At 69.6% G+C, this 15,884-nt stretch overlaps 1 protein-coding gene across 1 annotated transcript; it reads right to left on the bottom strand.

Moving 5' to 3' along the window:
- Positions 1–5,800: 5,800 nt before the first annotated feature.
- Positions 5,801–15,527, bottom strand: FKBP1A (FKBP prolyl isomerase 1A). The gene is made up of 5 exons (XM_075439033.1): positions 15,417–15,527; positions 15,230–15,277; positions 8,920–9,032; positions 7,145–7,297; positions 5,801–5,998 (listed from the first exon to the last, which is right to left on the bottom strand). The coding sequence occupies exons 1-4, from the start codon at positions 15,451–15,453 to the stop codon at positions 7,169–7,171; spliced, it is 327 nt and encodes a 108-aa protein (XP_075295148.1). The 5' UTR covers positions 15,454–15,527; the 3' UTR covers positions 5,801–5,998; positions 7,145–7,168.
- Positions 15,528–15,884: the final 357 nt, after the last annotated feature.

The following is a 15,884-nucleotide window of genomic DNA, read 5'->3' as shown; positions in this document are numbered from 1 at the left end:
CGGGCATCCTAGGAGAGCAGGGATGGGACTGTGCCCCCTGGATGGGGACGGGGATGGGGACAAGGATGGGGACAGGGATGGCTTCCTGTGGGTTCGGGCATCCTGGGAGAGCAGGGATGGGGCCGTGCCCCCTGGATGGGGACAGGGATGGGGATGGGGACAGGGACAGCTTCCTGTGGGTTCAGGCATCCCAGGAGAGCAGGGATGGGGCCATGCCCCCCGTCCACCCCAGCCACCGTGGTGGTCCACCCCCCCTCACTCCATCACCACTCCTGCCAGCACCGGCACACAGCTTGGCCCCACGCAGCCCCCAGCCCACGGAGGCTCCGTGCCGCAGGCTGGGGCCCGAGGGTGCTGCGGGGGGGTGGGGTGGGGTGCCCCGCCGCGAGCAGCCCTGCGTGGGCGGCCGGCTCCCGCTGACACCTCCCTGCCCGGGCGCGTGAGGCTGACGTGGCCGTGACCGGGACACCACGTCCCGCACCCTGCCCGCCGTCACCGGTGGCCCCGGGGCACGCGCCAGGCGTGACGGCCCCGTGGGAGCCCCACGCCGCAGGTGGAAAAACTGAGCGAGCGTGGAGCTCACCCAAGTCGGGGCACAGGGCAGAGCCTGGCATCCCGCTGCCGGGGGACATCGCTGTGTCACCACAGGATCCCGCTGCCGTGGGACATCACCGTGCCACCCCGGGATCCCGCTGCCGTGGGACATCGCCGCGTCACCCCGGGATCCCGCTGCCGTGGGACATCGCTGTGTCACCCCGGGATCCCGCTGCCGTGGGACATCGCCGTGTCACCCCGGGATCCCGCTGCCGTGGGACATCACCGTGTCACCCCGGGATCCCACTGGTGTGGGACATCGCCGCATCACCCCGGGATCCCGCTGCCGTGGGACATCACCGTGCCACCCTGGGATCCCGCTGCTGTGGGGCATTGCTGCGTCACCCACACGTCCCGCTGCCGTGGGACATCACCGTGTCACCCACTGCTGGCACCGGGGATGCCACGGGCCACCGGGTCCCCTGGAGCCGGGCAGCGGGGTCCTGCGGGCACCCATCCGGTGGCACCGGCACGGGGCCAGCCCCGCACGGAGCAGCAGCCAGGGACATCCCAGCTCCCGGTGCCTCCGCTCCCGCGTGCCAGGCCAGGAGGAAGCGTTTTATTTACCGGTGTTATTTTCAGCCCGACGGTGCCCGGCCGCCGGCAGGGAGACGGCCGGTGCCCAGGGGAGGCTCTGCCTGCCCCGAAATCCCCATCCGTGCCGAACCGGAGCTGGCAGCACCGGCACCCCAACCGCACCGGTGGGAGCTGTGGGTGAGGGCGGGGGGCAGCCCTGGCTTCTCTCCAGCCAGAAGCCACGGCGCTGCCTGGCACTGGTTAATAATTAAAGCCAAAAGCCTTGCGGGAACAGAAACCCAAGCTCACCTGGAGTTTCCTCCTAGAAGTGGCTGTGGCAAAGGGCAGGGCATGATGCTGGCACCCCAGCAGCTCCTCGTTCTGCTTAATTGAGTAGCAATTAGGGGCAGTGCACCCTCCGGCCCCGGTCCCACACGACGCTGGGCAAGCGCCGGTGCTCCCGACGGCAGCCCTGGCTCCTGCCCCGCGGCCGCTGCTCCTCCAGCCCCAGTTCAACACCAGCTTTGCCCCCCCAGACCCGCTCGAGAGCTGGGACTCGCTGCGTTATTGATCGTGGCCGCGTTATCGACGGTGACAAATGGAGCAAAGGCCGTTTGCGAGGGGCCAGGCGCCAGCCCTGGGTGCCCAGAAGGGCAGTGGGATCCTGGGGTGCATGAGGAGGAGTGTGAGCAGCAGGGCGAGGGAGGTTCTCCTCCCCATCTGCTCTGCCCTGGGGAGGCCCCATCTGCAGTGCTGGGTCCAGTGCTGGGCTCCCCAGTTCAAGAAAGATGAGGAGCTACTGGAGAGAGTCCAGCGCAGGGCTGCGAGGATGAGGAGGGGACGGGAGCATCTCTCCTACGAGGAGAGGCTGAGGGAGCTGGGCTTGTTCAGCCTGGAGAAGAGAAGGCTGAGAGGGGACCTTAGAAATGCCCATAAATATCTGCAGGGTGGGGGTCAGGAGGACGGGGCCAGACTCTTTCCAGTGGTGCCCAGCGACAGGACAAGGGGCAACGGGCACAAACTGAAGCAGAGGAAGCTCCAGCTGAACCCGAGGAAGAACTTCTTCCCTCTGAGGGTGACGGAGCCCTGGCCCAGGCTGCCCAGGGAGGCTGTGGAGTCTCCTTCTCTGGAGATATTCCAGCCCCCCCTGGACGCGGTGCTGTGCAGCCTGCTCTGGGTGACCCTGCTTGGGCAGGGGGTTGGGCTGGGGGACCCCAGAGGTCCCTGCCAACCCCCAACATTCGGTGGTTCTGTGGCACGCAGCGGTGCCCGAGCAGCGCCTGCGCCGTGAGCCACGCAACGTTCGCCAGCCGCCGGCGGCAGCGAGGGCCGGGAGCGGGGGGCTCGGGGAACCCCGCGGTGGGGGATTCCTCAGAAAGGCACCGAAAACCCCAAGCAGCTTTTCGGGTGGGTGCTGGTCCGGCCTGCAGACGGCCGCTGCTGGCTGTGCCGCGTCAGATCGCGATGCCCGGTGCCAGCGAGGGCCCAAAGCACGGGGGGCACAGGGAGCGAGGGTGCTGGGAGCACACGGCCGCCTGCCCTTCGCGCTCCCAGGCCGGCTGAGCCGCAAGGCAAGAGGCTGCGAGGGCGTAACAGGTTATGGTGAGGCAATTAATTATGCAAATTCCAGCAGGCCACCATCACCTCCCCACAGAGCCCAGCGAGCCCCAGGCATCCCTCTGTGCTCCCAGCACCAAGCACCCGAGCCCCACGGCAAAGCAAGCCGGCACCGCCGGAGGATGGCCCTTGTGCTGCCACGGCACCGCGCCAGCCCGGCACGGCACCCGCAGCATGGCACCCACAGCATGGCACCCACAGCATGGCACCTGCAGCATGGCACCCACAGCACGGCACCCACAGCATGGCACCCACGGCACCGCGCCAGCCCGGCACAGCACCCACAGCATGGCACCCACAGCATGGCACCCACAGCATGGCACCCACAGCACCGCGCCAGCCCGGCACGGCACCCGCAGCATGGCACCCACAGCATGGCACCAGGCCGGCACAGCACCCACAGCATGGCACCCACAGCATCGCGCCAGCCCGGCACAGCACCCACAGCACGGCACCCACAGCATGGGGTGAGCCCGGCATGGCACCCACAGCACGGCACCCACAGCACAGCACCCACAGCACGGCACCCACAGCACGGCACCCACAGCATGGCACCCACAGCACGGCACCCACAGCACGGCACCCACAGCACGGCACCCGCAGCATGGCACCCACAGCATGGCACCCACAGCACGGCACCCACAGCACGGCACCCACAGCACGGCACCCACAGCATGGCACCCACAGCACGGCACCCACAGCACAGCACCCACAGCACGGCACCCACAGCATGGCACCCACAGCACCGCGCCAGCCCGGCACGGCACCCACAGCACGGCACCCACAGCACGGGGTGAGCCTGGCACGGCACCCGCAGCAATGGGTGAGCCTGGCACGGCACCAGCCTGGCATGGCACCCACAGCACGGGGTGAGCCCAGCACGGCACCCACAGCATGGCACCCACAGCATCGCGCCAGGTCAGCATGGCACCCACAGCACGGCACCCACAGCACTGGGTGAGCCCAGCATGGCATAGCACCCACAGCACCCACAGCACTGTGCTAGCCTGGCACGGCATGGTACCCACAGCACTGCGCCAGCCCAGCACAGCACAGCACCCACAGCACCTTGTGAGCCCAGCACGGCACCCACAGCACGGGCCCACAGCATGGCACTAGCCTGGCACAGCACCCACAGCATGGCACCCATGGCACAGCAGCTCGCTAGCCTGGCAGGGCACAACACCCACAGCACCGTGCCAGCCTGGCACAGCACCCACAGCACGGCCCGGAGCAGCCCCCCCATCCCAGGGAAACCCCGGGTGCCTGCAGCGAGGCAGGGTGCAGAGCAGCCCCCCCATCCCAGGGCCAAACCCTGGGTGCCTGCAGCGAGGCAGGGTGCAGAGCAGCCCCCCCATCCCGGGGGCAAACCCTGGGTGCCCGCAGCCAGGCAGGGTGCAGAGCAGCCCCCCCATCCCAGGGCCAAACCCCGGGTGCCCGCAGCGAGGCAGGGTGCAGAGCAGCCCCCCCATCCCGGGGGGCAAACCCCGGGTGCCCGCAGCGAGGCAGGGTGCAGAGCAGCCCCCCCATCCCGGGGGGCAAACCCCGGGTGCCCGCAGCGAGGCAGGGTGCAGAGCAGCCCCCCCATCCCGGGCCAAACCCCGGGGTGCCCGCAGCCAGGCAGGGTGCAGAGCAGCCCCCCCATCCCGGGGCCAAACCCTGGGTGCCCGCAGCAAGGCAGGGTGCAGAGCAGCCCCCCCATCCCGGGCCAAACCCCGGGGTGCCCGCAGCGAGGCAGGGTGCAGAGCAGCCCCCCCATCCCGGGGGCAAACCCTGGGTGCCCGCAGCCAGGCAGGGTGCAGAGCAGCCCCCCCATCCCGGGGCCAAACCCCGGGTGCCCGCAGCGAGGCAGGGTGCAGAGCAGCCCCCCCATCCCGGGGGCAAACCCTGGGTGCCCGCAGCGAGGCAGGGTGCAGAGCAGCCCCCCCATCCCGGGCCAAACCCCGGGGTGCCCGCAGCCAGGCAGGGTGCAGAGCAGCCCCCCCATCCCGGGCCAAACCCCGGGTGCCCGCAGCGAGGCAGGGTGCAGAGCAGCCCCCCCATCCCGGGGGGCAAACCCCGGGGTGCCCGCAGCGAGGCAGGGCGCAGAGCAGCCCCCCCATCCCAGGGCCAAACCCCGGGTGCCCGCAGCGAGGCAGGGTGCAGAGCAGCCCCCCCATCCCGGGCCAAACCCCGGGTGCCCGCAGCGAGGCAGGGCGCAGAGCAGCCCCCCCATCCCAGGGCCAAACCCTGGGTGCCCGCAGCGAGGCAGGGTGCAGAGCAGCCCCCCCATCCCGGGCCAAACCCCGGGTGCCCGCAGCGAGGCAGGGTGCAGAGCAGCCCCCCCATCCCAGGGCCAAACCCCGGGTGCCCGCAGCGAGGCAGGGTGCAGAGCAGCCCCCCTATCCTGGACCCAAACCCCTGGGTGCCCGCAGCGAGGCAGGGTGCAGAGCAGCCCCCCCATCCCGGGGGCAAACCCTGGGTGCCCGCAGCCAGGCAGGGTGCAGAGCAGCCCCCCCATCCCAGGGCCAAACCCCGGGTGCCCCAGCCAGGCAGGGTGCAGAGCAGCCCCCCCATCCCGGGGCCAAACCCTGGGTGCCCGCAGCGAGGCAGGGTGCAGAGCAGCCCCCCCATCCCGGGGGCAAACCCTGGGTGCCCGCAGCGAGGCAGGGTGCAGAGCAGCCCCCCCATCCCGGGCCAAACCCCGGGGTGCCCGCAGCCAGGCAGGGTGCAGAGCAGCCCCCCCATCCCGGGGGGCAAACCCCGGGGTGCCCGCAGCGAGGCAGGGTGCAGAGCAGCCCCCCCATCCCGGGGGGCAAACCCCGGGGTGCCCGCAGCGAGGCAGGGTGCAGAGCAGCCCCCCCATCCCAGGGCCAAACCCCGGGTGCCCGCAGCGAGGCAGGGGGCAGAGCAGCCCCCCCATCCCGGGGCCAAACCCTGGGTGCCCGCAGCCAGGCAGGGTGCAGAGCAGCCCCCCCATCCCGGGGGGCAAACCCCGGGTGCCCGCAGCGAGGCAGGGTGCAGAGCAGCCCCCCCATCCCGGGGCCAAAACACAGCCTGGAACGAAAAGAAGAAGAACTTGACCCAAAAAGAGTTGAGGTTTACGGCGCAGAGTTTAAAAAGACATCAGAACACGAGACCAGGCGGGAGTCAGAGGCAAAGCGCAGCGCCCAGAGGCGTTCGGCCGGGGTGCACGGTGCGACGCGGGCGGGTGGGCGCGCGGGCAGAGCTCCGTCCGACGGCACGGGCGCTCGTCTCGACGCCGAGATGCGGGTTCCTCCGCGCGCCAGGCCTGCGGGGAGAGGAGAGGCCGCGTGACAGGGTGCGGGGCCCACGGACCCCAGGCACGGCCCCATCCTGCCCACACTGATGGACCCCAGGCACAGCCCCATCCTGCCCTCACTGATGGACCCACGGACCCCAGGCACAGCCCCATCCTGCCCACAGTGCAGGACCCCAGGCACAGCCCCATCCTGCCCACACTGATGGACCCCGGGGCACAGCCCCATCCTGCCCACAGTGCCAGACCCCAGGCACAGCCCCATTCTGCCCACACTGATGGACCCCGGGGCACAGCCCCATCCTGCCCACAGTGCAGGACCCCAGGCACAGCCCCATCCTGCCCACACTGATGGACCCCAGGGCACAGCCCCATCCTGCCCACAGTGCAGGACCCTGGGGCGCAGCCCCATCCTGCCCACACTGATGGACCCCATAGCCCAGGCACAGCTCCATCCTGCCCACACCACCAGACCCATGGACCCTGGGGCACAGCTCCATCCTGCCCACACCGCTGGACCCTGGGGCACAGCCCCATCCTGCCCACACCCCAGGACCCACAGACCCCGGGTCACAGCCCCATCCTGCCCACACCGCAGGACCCCATAGCCCAGGGCACAGCCCCATCCTGCCCCACACCGCAGGACCCCATAGCCCAGGGCACAGCCCCATCCTGCCCACACCCCAGGACCCACAGACCCCGGGGCACAGCCCCATCCTGCCCACACCGCATGACCCTGGGACACAGCCCTATACACTGCTGGACCCACACACCCCAGGGCACAGCCCCATCCTGCCCACACGGCAGGACCCCCGCACCAGCAGCAAGAGAGGCACGAGGGGGAGCTGGAAGCCAAGCCCTGCAGCGCAGCAACACAAGCCAAGGACCTCGAGGCATGGCCAGCCAGCACCACCATGCCTCCATGGCACGAACCCTCTCTGCCGGGCTGGGAACACTCCTCGTACCACCATACTGGTCCCCAGCTCACCGGTCTCCTGAGAGCAACTCCCACCCCCAGTCCGAAACCTGCCCTGTTCTTTCACACCCCCCATGCCACCAGCTCCATCCCACCTCCCCGTGCCAGCCTGAGGCAACAGACGAGGGCCTTGCGTTGTCCCCAAGCCCCAGCACCCACGGGCGGCAGCTGCCCCTCCTTACCCGAGGACGGGGTGCTGGGGCAGGTCATTCCAATTTCATGAGCTCCACGTCAAAAATCAGAGTGGCGTTTGGTGGGATGATCCCCGGGTGGCCAGTAGAGCCATAGGCGTAATCTGGGGAAATGGTCATCTTCGCCCGCTGACCAACGCTCATCTGGGGGCAGGGAAAGAAACACAGGGATGTCGGGAGACGGGCACAATCGCCAGGTGAGCGACAGCAAGAGGGACACAGAGCTGTCCCCGCTCTTTTGCCTGCACTGGGCAAGAGCCAGGACCAAGCTGGAAAAACTGGAGAGGACAGAAGAGGAACAGGAAGAAGTTCTTCATCAACGACCTGGATGAAGAGTTAGAATGTACCCTCAGCCAGTTTGCTGACGACACCAAACTGGGAGCAGTGGTGGATACACCAGCAGGCTGTGCTGCCATTCAGCGTGACCTGGATAGGCTGGAGAGCTGGGCAGAGAGGAACCTGAGGAGGTTCAACAAGGGCAAGTGCAGGGTCCTGCACCTGTGGAGGAACAACCTCATGCACCAGTACAGGCTTGGGGTGGACCTGCTGGAGAGCAGCTCTGCGGAGAGGGACCTGGGTGTGCTGGTGGGTGACAGGTTAACCATGAGCCAGCAGTGTGCCCTGGCTGCCCAGAAAGCCAATGGGATCCTGGGGTGCATCAAGAAGAATGTGGCCAGCAGGTCGAGGGAGGTTCTCCTTCACCTCTACACTGCCCTGGTGAGGCCTCATCTGGAGTACTGTGTCCAGTTCTGGGCTCCCCAGTTCCAGAAAGATGAGGAGCTACTGGAGAGAGTCCAGCGCAGGGCTACGAGGATGAGGAGGGGACTGGAGCATCTCTCCTACGAGGAGAGGCCGAGGGAGCTGGGCTTGTTCAGCCTGGAGAAGAGAAGGCTGAGAGGGGACCTTAGAAATGCCTACAAATATCTGCAGGGTGGGGGTCAGGAGGATGGGGCCAAGCTCTTTTCAGTGGTGCCCAGTGACAGGTCAAGGGGCAATGGGCACAAACTGAGGCACAGGAAGTTCCGTCTGAACCCGAGGAAGAACTTCTTCCCTCTGAGGGTGCCGGAGCCCTGGCCCAGGCTGCCCAGGGAGGCTGTGGAGTCTCCTTCTCTGGAGATATTCCAGCCCCACCTGGCCTTGGTGCTGTGCCCCCTGCTCTGGGTGACCCTGCTTGGGCAGGGGGTTGGGCTGGGTGACCCACAGAGGTCCCTGCCAACCCCTGCCATGCTGGGATTCTGTAATGTCAGAAGGGAAAGGCAGGCAGCATGGGCTGGAAAAGGAGCAGGGCTTGGGTTGTCCTTCACGCAGCGTTTTCTAGGACAGGGAGTGCCAGGCATCCCCTACGGCCACCGGCACCCTCATGCAGTGTCCCCAGTCGCGCACCCAGCACCCGAAGCCGCGCCGTGCCCACCAGCCCGCCCTCCGCGTGGGCTCCGCAGCCCGGGAGCCGTCCCCGCTCGGAGCGGGAGGCCCGAGCGCTCCCCGCCGCGCTCCTTGGGAGCTGACTCAGTAGAGAAATGTCACCGCTGAGTCACCGACGGGCCGTAGGTGTTCCCGGGCCCCGGCTCTGCTCCATTCCTGCCATCTGGCAGGAGGCAACGCAGAAGGTGATATTCACACCCACACCTCCCAGCGCCGAGGGGGCGGAGGGGTGGAATACGCAGGGGAATAAAGAAATCAGAAGAAAATAGAGAAGGAGCTGCACACAGCGATTTCTGCCCACGCTGCAGCACAGGGAGGCCGTGCGACGGAGGGGCACCGGGCACCTGAGCCACTCCTTCCTCCCAGCCGCGGATCACCTCCTGCTTGCCCATCACGAACTTGAACGGCTTGTTCCTGTCGCGGGAGGAATCGAACTTCTTCCCGTCCTCCAGCATACCTGGGGAGAGAAGAGAAGACGGTGACATGGGGACAGAGCCACGCGCACCGGTGTGAAACAGGCTCTGACCTGGCAGCCCGAGCGGGTGACCGTCACCCCCGGGAGAGCTCACGTGGCCCTGAGTCAAAGCCATTCCTCAGCTCAGCCTCCTTTCGCCTGCGGAAATCCTGACACGGGGCAGCTGCAGGGGGGAAAAACCCCACCAGCACCACCCCCTGAGCACTGTCCAGCCTGGTAGGAGCAGCCCTGAGGCAGGGCAGGATTGATCCCGGCTGCTTGGACCCGGAGAGAAGCGCTCCTGCGGGCTGGGACCAGGGGCAGACGAGAGGACCCTTCCCCACCTCGCAGCATGGCTGTCAGCCGGACCACCACCAAAAGCACCCCGCCACGGGCACGCTTCCTTCCTCAGCCACCCAAACCACAAAAAACCAGGGTCCCAGCACCCCGTCTCAGCTTCCCCGTGCCCATCCACGTCCCGCTGCCCTTCAGCCAAATCGCTCCCCTACCCAGGAACGACGCCGAGGAGCGGCTGAGCGAGGCCGATATCCCCAGGGCTAAATATAACTCCCCAACACGAGCAGAGGAGGAATTTCCTCCCCTCCCTTGCTCCCTGCCTGACCTTCTTGGGGAATCTTGGAGCTGGAGCTGCCTTATAGGAGCAGCAACTCCGCCGGCCGGCGGAGTTGCTGCTCCTATAAGGCAGCTCCAGCTCCACCGTTCACAGACCCCACGTAATAAGAGCGATAATAAACTCTCCCCCAAACACTCCTCCGCTCTTCACCGCCCAAAACCCTGATTTTTTTTCGCCTGGAAACAGCTATAAAGTCTCGCAAAACCCAACCACGGGCAAGACAAAAGGCGTTTGGGCAAGGGATGGGTCGGGGCAGCTCGGCCCCAGTTTGCAGCCAGCACGTGGGCAGTCGTGGTGATGGGAGAATGAAGCGGGTGGGGGGAAAAAAAAAAATAAAATAAAATACATCACCTTTGCAAGGGCAACGAGCACCGAAAGCTCCGGGCTGGAGGAAGAGGCAGGGGGTGGGGGCCAGCAGCCCCCCACCGTTTCCCTCAGGGAGTGGAATTAAGGTTTTATTTTCACAGAAAGGAAAAATCCCATCCCCCCTCCCTCCAGGGCTCCAAGCGTCAGCACCAGCTCAGCCAGGCAGACCACGGCCCTGGACTTTGGAATGGTAAATCTGGAGTTTTCCCTCGTTTCCTGGAGTTTCCTCCTTCCAGGATAAAGCTGAACCGGCTTCCAGCCCCGCCTGGCACCGCTCCCGTCGGCTGGCCGTGCTCCCGCCCGGCGGGGACGCTGGCAGCGGGGACACGGGACAGGCCACGCCGGCTGGCACAAGCAGCACCGCTCGGCCGTGACACGAGCTGACCCCGGGCTCAGCTCTGAGCCCTCGGGCGTCGCGACGAGCCGGGGCGGCTGCAGAAGGACGGCGGGGACGGCGACGAGCCCGGGGGGCCAGGCGCGTGCCACCGCACAGCTCCGCTGCTCGCTGCGGCAGAGGGGGACCCGTGGGACACCCATGGGGCACCCACTCCCCCAGACCCACGTCTCGCTTCACGTCCCGGCCAGGGGACCACGCAGGCTCCATCAGGGACAGCGCTGCCCGCCCCGCCGCCGAGCTCGCCCGTCCAAACCCAGCCTCGGGAAGCGCTTCGGAGCCGGCAGCATCCCAGGAGCGGGGAGAGGGATGAACGGACCACGCTGGCTGCAGCAGCCCAGGGAGATGGGGCTGTCCCAGGCCCAGGATGGAGAGGGTCACACACGGGAGATGGTCCCCGCTCCTCGGCATGGGGCTGCCACACTCCCCCCACCACGGAAAACAAAGAGGCTGCGATGCTTCGGAGGCAGCGTCCTCATCCCAGGCGCTTCCTCTGCCCGCGAGGCTCCCGGGAGGTTTCTCCAGCCCTGGACAAGTATGAGCAACCATTTCCTCATCCCTGCCGTCCCCGAGCAAGGAGATAACGAGATCTTAAAGTTATTAGAGAGGCAGCTGGCCCAGCAGAGCCCCGGGAGCAGCCGCCAGCCGCCGGCACGGACCCTCGCCCGCCGCCCACACGGACCCCCCGGGGAGGGCAGAGCCCGCAGGCGTGGGCTGTGGACACCCAACCCCGAGGGCTACGAGGATGGTGAGGGGACTGGAGCATCTCCCCTACGAGGAGAGGCTGAGGGAGCTGGGCTTGTTCAGCCTGAAGAAGACAAGGCTGAGAGGGGACCTTAGAAATGCCTCTAAATATCTGCAGGGTGGGGGTCAGGAGGACGGGGCCAGACTCTTTCCAGTGGTGCCCAGCGACAGGACAAGGGGCAATGGGCACAAACTGGAGCAGAGGAAGCTCCAGCTGAACCCGAGGAAGAACTTCTTCCCTCTGAGGGTGCCGGAGCCCTGGCCCAGGCTGCCCAGGGAGGCTGTGGAGTCTCCTTCTCTGGAGATATTCCAGCCCCGCCTGGCCGCGGTGCTGTGCAGCCTGCTCTGGGTGACCCTGCTTGGGCAGGGGTTGGGCTGGGGGACCCACAGAGGGCCCTGCCAACCCCAACCACTCTGTGATTCTGTGATTCTGTGACCTGACCCCCTCGGAGATCTCCGCTGGGCTATAGGGACACCGGGGGGGGGTCTCGGGGAACGGGACGGGGGGCTCTGGGGAGCAGCCCCGGCTGTGCCAGGCAGGCAGTGCAGCCCTGCCAGGTCTCTGCCCCACTTGGCAGGCAGCGGGCGGGAGACGCCGGCCGCGCGGCGTGACTTGGCTCCGGACCCCCGGGCGGGCAGAGCCGGGGGAGAGCGGCACGGAGCAGGCGGATGCAGCCCCCCAGGGAAACCTGCAGGTTCGGGTTTTGCTGGGGGGGGAGTGCAGAGCCCCATCCGTGCCCCCTCCATCCCGGCGTGCTGACCCTTGGCACGGCCGCTGCCCAGGAGCTCCAGCACGGAGCCGGCTTCCCGAGGAGAGGCAGGGAGCGACCGGAGCAGTGGGGCAGGGGACTCTGCTCCAGCCCAAGGAAGGGACAGGGTGGGAAACCCCCCCCCCCCGCCCCCCGAAAGCCCTGGGGTACCCGGCATCCCCCAGCCCCTGCGTCCGGACAGGGCTGCCCGGCTGAGGTTAAATCCTGCCTCTGCCAGGCGCTGCAGACCCCAGGGCCCGGAGCTCCCACCCCCCAGCCGGCTCTGCCCACCGCAGCCTGGCAGGAGAGAGGACCCCCAGCGCAGGCAGGGCAGGGGGGCTTCCCACGACCCACCGGCGGGCAGCCGCACGCCGCGGTCGGACACGTCTGGCAACCGCAGAGCGTCGGCCGCGGCTGCGCGAGCGTGGCAGCGCCCGGACGCGGCGGGGAGAGCACCGGGGGGGCTACATCCAGCCACGCAGCGCTGCCCGGGTGCCGGGGAAGGATGGCAGCCCCCTCGGCCAGGCTTCTCCAGCGTCCCCCCCCCGGCGCTGCCACCCCTCTGCTCTGAGCCGCAAGCCGGGCGCGCTTTGCCGTGCGGGCAAAGCCGTTTGGCCAAGCCAAGCCGGGCTCGCTCCCGGCCCGGCACTGCCCAGCACGGCCACGGGCCCCCATTGCCCCTCGGGAAGCACGGTGGGGTGGCCGTGGTCCCCGCATGCTCCCCGCAGCCCCCTGCTTCCCCTCACCCCAAGCCTGCTCCCAAGGACCACGATGCCCAGCCCAGCTCCGGGGCACCGCGGGAGCCCCAGTTGCACCAGCACAGCATCCCGCTCTGCCCTGGCTCCCACCCTGGCTCCCACACCCAGGGGGGCTCAGGGCTGCCGGCCCCCCACCCACACCTTCCTCCCCACCAGCTCACTCCTACGCAGCCCTCCCGCCCCACGCCGCTTGCTGCGAGCAGTCACAAACCCACCGGGGGGCTTGATCCTTGATTTAGTTTCCATACAGCCCTTTGCAGCGGATTTCCCTCGGGAGGCCGTGCCGGGGGGGCTCTCCGGCCATGCTGCCCCTGCTCCCCGCGGGCTGCGGGCACGGCCTCCTGCCAGGGGCGAGGATGCGGGACCAACGGAGCGGGAGAGGGTCCTGTTCCCCGCGCTCCCCCCCACGCCTCCATCTCTGCACCCGGTGTCTCCCAAGCAGGGGCGCAGAGGATGCTCCACTCTCCAGCTCCTTCCCGTGCCGGGGCCGTCCGTCTGTCCCTCGCCCCTGGGTGACCGGAGGTGGTTCCCTCTGAGGGTGCCGGAGCCCTGGCCCAGGCTGCCCAGGGAGGCTGTGGAGTCTCCTTCTCTGGAGATATTCCAGCCCCGCCTGGCCGCGGTGCTGTGCCCCCTGCTCTGGGTGACCCTGCTTGGGCAGGGGGTTGGGCTGAGTGACCCCAGAGGGCCCTGCCAACCCCACCACTCCGTGACTCTGTGATATGGCTGCTCTCGGTGGGGCTTGGCCCCACGGCGCAGGGGCTCGGGCGCCGGCAGGAGCAGCAGCCGTTCACCAAGCCGGCTCCCCACGCTCCCTCACCCTTGGGTCACCCGGTTTTTTTTCTCCTTCCCAAACGACTCCTTGAGCCCAGCCACCGCGCACCCACAGCGGAGCGGGAGCCGCGCGGCCGCACGCCCGCCAGTGCCCCACGGGAGCGAAGGGCGGCGGGGACGGGGTCTCGGAGCACGGCACCTCCCGCACCGCGCCCCGACGCCGGCCCCGCGACGGGGACCCAAAGGTTTCCGATGTTTCCCGCGAGCCAAGCCCCGTGGCGGCCGGCCCTGAGACAGCGGTGACAACGGCGACGTCGGGGCCTGGAGGGGTTCGGTTTCCGCCGCCCGCCGAGGGAACTGGGGGGGGGAATAAAGGCCAAAAGGAGACAATAATAATAACTGCACAAAAAAATGAAAGGGGGACTCGGAGAGCGGCTCCCACGCGCGGCGGATCCCGGCTGCTGGGGGGGGGGGGGTCCGTCGGGAGCCAGAACCTCGCCTGGGGACGTGGGGAGGGGACATGGGGACCCAAAAGCAGCCCAGTTGGGGTGGGGTGGGGGGGCTCCCGGCGCCAGGGCAGGGCTGCGGGATGGGGACGGTGCCGGGGGGGGCTGGCAGGCACCGGGCTGGCCCCCCGGGAGCCGCTGGCCAGCCCGCCAGCCTGGCTTTGTTCTCCCACCGGCGGAGGAAACCGGGGCGGCTGGGGGGGGGCCCAGGCGCTTCCTCGGGAAGGGGAAGGATGGGGAGGGGAGCCAGAAATGGGCTGGGTGCCCGCCAAGCCCCCCCCCCCCCGGGCCCCACTCTGCAGAGAGGGGCACCTCCAGCCCCTCACCATGGCTGCGGGGGGGTGGGAAGAAGGGGACTGGGTTACCAGCAGACACGGGCCGGCACGGTTTCACCCCCGCTGCTCGGGGGGCGGCCGGGGGGGGAGAGGAGACCCCCCCCAGTGACCCCTCAAAGCATTTTCTGGGGTCCCAAGGTTGGCTTGTCCCCCCCTCCCCGAGCTCGCAGCAGGCACCGCGCAGCCCCTCTGCAGAACACAACGCCCGAACCCCCCCCGGGCCCCCCGACAGCGTCACCCGCACCGGGGACCCCCGCGGGACCGGGGGGGGTGCGGGTCTGGGTCTGCCCCACGGGCACCCCCCATATCAACCCCACGGCTGGGGCAGCGTCGGGGGGGGGCAGGGACCCCGCTCCGACCCAGCTCACCCCGAAACTCCCTTGGGGGGGGGGGGGGTGCCACTCGCTGGCAACCGCGGGGATACCGGCGCCCACCCAGCGTGGGGGGGGGCTCGGCTCGGCCGCTCCACGGCGGCCCCCCGGGGACCCCCCAGGGACCGGCTGGGCGCTGGCCGGTGGGGGGGGGGCCCTGCCCAGCCGGGCCGTTTCCCCGGTGCCCCCCCGGACCGGGTAGGAAAGCCCCCCCCCGACCCCCGTAGACGGGGCAGACGGCTCCCACGGGGAGTACCGAGACCCCCCCACGGGGAGCACCGGGACCCCCCCTCCGGGGAGCACCGGGACCCCCCTCCCCCCCCCCCGGTAAACCCCTCCCGGCCCCACGGGGCGGGCCGGACCCCCCAGGTTCCCCCGGGAACCGCCGCGGCCCAGCCAGACCCCCCGCCCGGGCCGGGGTCCCCGCAAGGTGCCGGGACAGGGCAGCCCCCGCTCCCCGCCCTGCGGCCCCCGGGCCCCCCCCCCCGCCCCGCTCCGTCCCCCGGTCACCGGGCCCCCCCCCCACCCCGGGGCAGCCCCGCCCCGCAGGCCCCGTGGCGGGCGGCACTCACCCGTGTAATGGACCACGCAGGTCTGGCCGCGTTTGGGGAACGTCCGCCCTGCGGGGAGACACGCACCGTCAGCCCACCGGGACCGGCACGGGGACCCGCACCGGGCCCGGGCCCCGCACCCCCGGGAGCGGGAGCGCTGCGGCGGGGAGGGGAGCAGGGGCAGAGGGCAGGGCAGGCCGCGGCTCACCGTCCCCGGGGGCGATGGTCTCCACATGCACGCCCATGCCGGTGCCGGTCCCGGTGCCGCTCACGCACCCGCAGCGCCCGCAGCCCGAGGGAGGAGGGGCCACGCGTGCGCAGGCTCGGCCGCCGCGCCGCCATAGAGCCCGCCCGCCCGCCCGCCTAGAGCGGCCCCGCCCCCGCCCGCCGCCATCTTCCTGCTCCCGCCCTCGCGCCAGCCTCCTTCCTGCCCGGCCCCGGCCGCCATCTTGGCCCCGCGCCGTTGCCGGGGAAACGCGGGGGGAGGTCCCCGGGGCCCGCCGCCTCCGTCGGGACAGCCCCCGGGGGTCGGATCCTTGCGGGCTGTGGCCGTTTCTCCGCCATTCGTAGCCCCGAGAAGCGCGGGGCCTGGCAGAAGCGAGCCCGGCCAGCCCCGGGCTTGCGGCCTAGCGCAGGCCGCTGCAGAGCCCCGGGACCCCGCCGGCCGCGCTCCCCA

This window comes from Opisthocomus hoazin, chromosome 18 (assembly GCF_030867145.1).
Source record: "Opisthocomus hoazin isolate bOpiHoa1 chromosome 18, bOpiHoa1.hap1, whole genome shotgun sequence".
Taxonomy (NCBI): Eukaryota; Metazoa; Chordata; class Aves; order Opisthocomiformes; family Opisthocomidae; genus Opisthocomus; species Opisthocomus hoazin.
The sequence above is the reverse complement of the archived record's forward strand: the minus strand, read 5'-3'. Positions and strand labels throughout refer to the sequence as shown.